A 5,010-nucleotide genomic window follows, 5' to 3' on the forward strand; every position below is an offset into this window, starting at 1 on the left:
AATGAGCCATCAATAAAAGATGTAAAACCTTCAACTTCAATCCATCAATTTTATGTGAACCCTATATGATAGAGCATCTTTGTGAGTGTCTCTCTTATCACAAACCGAAAATAGAAAACAACCCAACATGATTTTAGAGAAGCGAAGGCAGATGATTGTAGTCGGCATAAACGGATGTGACAACGATCATAGAAAATGGTGGTAACAGTGGTGGCGAAGGCGGAAAAATTTTAGGTTTCTTGGGTGTTCCCAAAGAACTTCGACAAAGGAGTGGAGCTATTGCAGTCGATCATAAAGTGCATAACTTCAGCATAGAAATCAAACGGGTTACATGTAAAATGACCAAAAGACAGAAGAAAATCCAAAAGAAGATTATTTGAACCACATCGACTTAATACAACTCTAAATCACATGAAATAACACAACGTAAAAGAACATAACAAACGAAAGAAGAAAGTCACAAGAGAAACATGAAGAACAGCAAAATTAATGGTGGAAAATTAGAGAAATGGAAGCGGTGGTAGAAGGAGGTCGATACTTAGAAAACTCAGATTGTGTCTTTCAAAAGTCGATATCCTCAATAAGGCTGAGGGTTTATGTTGTGTAATAGAACGGTTGCAGATGGGATTCACAATAAAGAAGGAAAGTAACTGGAGATGGGTCGAAGTTAAAGATTGGGATGGGTATTGCACAAAAACACAAAAGGAAAAGTAAAAGAACGACTCATCGGAGGTGGGTTCTTAAGCGGAACTGAAATCAACGATATATGGTGATTAAGGAAGTGATAAATAAACAGTTGGCAACAAACATCTAGAAGCATGGAGAACAGGTCTGAGGCCCAGTAACCTAACCTTCACTATTGCTGGTACCTTTCTCTTTGAAAGCCCTAAAATCCAAAAACAATCAACAGTGGATTCAAAGGTTGAAGATACAAAGGTCGTGAAGATTTTTCGAGACATCTGAGGAGTGAGAAAGGAAAGAATTCACCAGTGAAGGTAGAAGTGAAGTGAATAAGGAAGAGACGGAAATTAGAAGAAGTGTTTAGCACGTGTTACCAGGAGCAAAACCATTGGATAAGTGAAGCAGTGGATTGATAAGATACCACGTAACACGTGTTCAAGAAAGTAATTAGATATTGACAAAAAAAAAAATTAAAAGTGGTCCAATAGGATCACATAACTGTTCCTAAGAATGAGGTGTCATGCCTACTTGTCATTCAATGGATACAACTCCACCATTATGAAATGCCACTTTGGCAATGGATTTGGAGTTCAACGACCATTGAACTCTTCAATGGGAAAAATGAAAGTCTTTAAATCTTTAAATAATTTTTTTTTTAATATGTTTCATTGAACTTGTAGAGTTTAATGCATTATGGGATAAAAATGAATAGAATTGTATGAAATAGTGAATGATGATGTGACACTCCATTGAATTCTATAGAGTTCAATGCATTGTGGATGCCCTAAGGAAACAGACTTTTAATATATATATATATATATATATATATATATATATAAAATACCAAATCCTTCGTAATAAATGAAAATAATTTTGCCAAATGTCACTCTCTTATTAACTTGGACACATGTCATTTTCTGGTATTTTTAAATAAATAGGATAAATTACACGAATGGTCCCTGTGGTTTAGTGTAATTTGCGTGTTTGGTCCCTAACAACTTTTTTTTTTAATTCGGACCATCCCTAATTTATATTTTTGTTGCACGTTTCATCCCTATCCGTTCTAAAAAGACTATTCTACCCTTAATAACTTATTTATTTATTTATTACTTATTCTTTTACCTTTTAATATTAAAAATATATTTAAAAAAATGAAAAGAATCCCTAAAATCCTAAGCAACGCCTCCAACCCTCCTTGGCTCCTCCTACAGATCTCGTCTTCCATCATCACCACTCGCCAGCTACATTACATATCAACTTCATCTCTGATCACTCCAACAAAATCGAACATGGTTGGTGAGAAAAACCTTCATCTCCTTCCGTTCTTCACTCGTGGGACTAACTTGTCTATCTACTCCGCCTCTCTAACTCTCTATTTCACTTGAAAGCATACGAAACCTAAAACTCCAATTGCCTCGCTCACGTTTATTCCCAATCGCTCGTCTTCTTCCTTCAAGGTTTTCCCACAAGCTTCTTCCTTCATGTCCTTCAACCCATCTACTATTGTGCACCAGTAACATTTATTGCCAATGCCACCAGAGAAGGCAGAGGTGAAGCAGACACTCAAATCTGGTGAGACAATACAAACTTAAGCATTGTCCTCCTTCTCTGTCTCAGATTGGGGAGCATGTTATCGAACCCGAAGCGAGATTTCATGTTTGATTGCAGTTTCGCCATCCACCACGATCCTACAACACTGCTTAGGTTTGATTTAAGGTTCAGTTTTAGGTTTGATTAAATTTTAGGTTTGAATTAAGTTTCACATTAAAATTTCAGTATGATTTCATGTTTGATTTCAGTTGTAGGTTTCAATTCATATTTGATTTTGAATTTTGGGTTTGATTTCAGTTTCACTTTCGATTTTAGTTTTAGTTTCAGGTTTGCATCAGGGATCAATTTAAGGTTAAAGCTCAATTCATTATGGTGATTACAGTTATATGTTTCATTGTAGTCGGATAACAAAGTTGTCGGGGGAGGTGGAGGTGGAGCAGGAGCAGACACAGTCAATGTATGAGATTTTTCGATGACTGAACATAATGAGGGAAGAGAGGGGAGGAGGGTACGGTGGTGTAGGCTCTTGAATTATACCATTATATATTTAATTAATAGTTTTTCAACATTTAATTAATATTTTTTTAATTAACTAGTAATTTAAAATAGGTAAAAGAAGACAGTAAGGGTAAATCAGTCTTTTTAGAACGGACAGGGACCAAGCGTGCAATAAAAATATAAATTAAGAACTGTCCGAGTTAAAAAAAAGTTTTTAGGGACCAAACACACAGATTACCCTAAACAACAAGGACCATCCGTGTAATTTACCCTAATAAATATTTTTCCATATGTCATTTTCTCAATTTTTATCTTTTCCTAATTAATACATCACATTTACACATTAATTAATAATTGTCTAAATTGAAAATAATCAACAAATTACAATATTACCACTCATATATTGTATTTAATATGTTTCATTTTAATTTTAAATCTAAAATTTAAATTTTAAATAAATTTTTATTTTAACCTTCATATTTAATTTTTTTGTTTTATCCAACCCGTATAAGATATAAGTTTCACAACTAGTAATTTAATAGATTGGTTTGGAATCCCCACGATAAGTTAAAAGGGGGTATTTAAAAAGTATACTATCTTAAAGGGGGTGTAGAGTAACTTAGTAAAATACATTGCTCCGCCAGTCCGCCGTCTATATCTCTGGCTAAAAACGAGAGGGGAGGTCTTGTACGATAATTGAACAAACAAATGGGGGAAGGCTCCTATAAAACGAAGAAGAAGAGGAGGTACTTGGAAGATTCCGTCTCTTCATCTCCATCATCTTCGGCTTCGATCTCTTCTTCTGAAAGCGACGACGAATCTTCCTCGAAGCGGCACAAAAGCAGCCGGAGGCATCGGCACCGGCGGAGCAGCGAAAGGGGGAGTTCTAGAAGAGAGAAAGAGAAGAGGAGAGAGAAGCGGAAGAAAAAGAAGAGAGATAAAAGTGATAAAGATAGAAGGAAAGGGAGCAGTAGCCGGAGATCATATCGAGAAGGAAAAAGGAGGGGCTCAGATTCAGATACAGAGTCGGAGGAGAAGGAGAAGGAATACGGATTGTCTGATGATAATAGTAATTTGCCTGCGAGTGATCCTGTAGAGGTGGTGAAGTATATATTGGATGAATTCCCTGCTGTTGCTGATGATTTGGAGCAGGTGCTATTTTCTTACATTTGACTGTCTCTTGCGTTTGAACTTCGAATAGAATTCCATAGGCTGATTTTCGAATATGAATTTACAGATTTAGTAGTGTAGGCATTTCTTTTGTGTTGCTAACAGGGATACAGAATCTAGGTCAAGGAAATAGGTTCTATTGGTGCAAACTATTTGTTAGGGTTTCTGCTAACAATATGGAATCATATTGACCAATGTAGAAGGTGATGTTGCTACGTTTTTTTTTTTTTTTTTACTTCTTTCCTAGTAAAGAACTGCAGTTGATGCGTTTCAAATGGTTTGGTTTACACCTCCAAAACGGACATGGATTTTACAGTAAACTTTATCACAAACAGAACAATCATTGGCTATATTGATTGTAGTCCTCAAGTTTATATTATAAAGGTTTATTTTAGTCAGTTAATTATTAGTCAAATATTTCTGTTAAACTATGTGACAAGTTTAAATTTGCATTTATTGGGACGAAGGGAATAAGTCTTGATCTTAGTGTATTTCAATTCACTCCAAATTAGACAATAGCATTGTTGACTGATCCTACCCATTTGCCCATTAATTAGAACTGTGTGTTGTGTTACACTTAACTGTTCTGTTTCATCAAATATAGGAATATAATTGGTGTCACTCTGCAACATGTTTAATCATCATATGTAATGTAAAAATGAATATGTCTTGCTGAGTTTACCGAGCCCTTGATTTTTCATCAGCTTCTGCGAATGATTGATGATGGACAAGCAGTTGATATATCTGGTCTATCTGAGAAATCTTTAGTAAAATACCTGCGAAAGCTGTTCTTGTCCTTGAAACTCAATGAAAATGGCCGATTAGTCTTTCTCTTGCCTTCTGATGTTCCTCCAACTCTTGAAGTTGTTGGAGCTGTTATACGACCTAAATCAGGACCTCAAAGGCCAGTTTCTAATGATCATGAACCAAACGATGATGTGTATGCTGAACAACACAAACCTGCTGATGGTGGTTCTAATCTTCCATCTGCACAAGAAGACATTGCAGCTCCTAGGAAGAGGTAAGGCTTCACATTACTTGCCTATTAGTTTCAGTTTGATCCATGATTGCTGTAGTTCTATAGTGAAATATATTGACAGAGAGGAAGGT

The 5,010-nt window shown here is 35.7% G+C and overlaps 1 protein-coding gene across 1 annotated transcript in view; it reads left to right on the forward strand.

Annotated features, from left to right (window-relative positions):
• Window positions 1–3,375: 3,375 nt before the first annotated feature.
• Window positions 3,376–5,010, forward strand: part of LOC145053867 (DNAJ heat shock N-terminal domain-containing protein) — a 3,814-nt gene continuing 2,179 nt past the window's right edge. The window contains exons 1-2 of the mRNA XM_079001982.1: window positions 3,376–3,882; window positions 4,605–4,921. Coding sequence (XP_078858108.1) covers window positions 3,439–3,882; window positions 4,605–4,921 — 761 coding nt within the window. The 5' untranslated portion in view covers window positions 3,376–3,438. The remainder of the gene's footprint in view (window positions 3,883–4,604; window positions 4,922–5,010) is intronic.

This window comes from Lactuca serriola, chromosome 5, assembly GCF_051521515.1.
Source record: "Lactuca serriola cultivar US96UC23 chromosome 5, Lser_US96UC23_V15, whole genome shotgun sequence".
In the NCBI taxonomy this organism is placed as follows: Eukaryota; Viridiplantae; Streptophyta; class Magnoliopsida; order Asterales; family Asteraceae; genus Lactuca; species Lactuca serriola.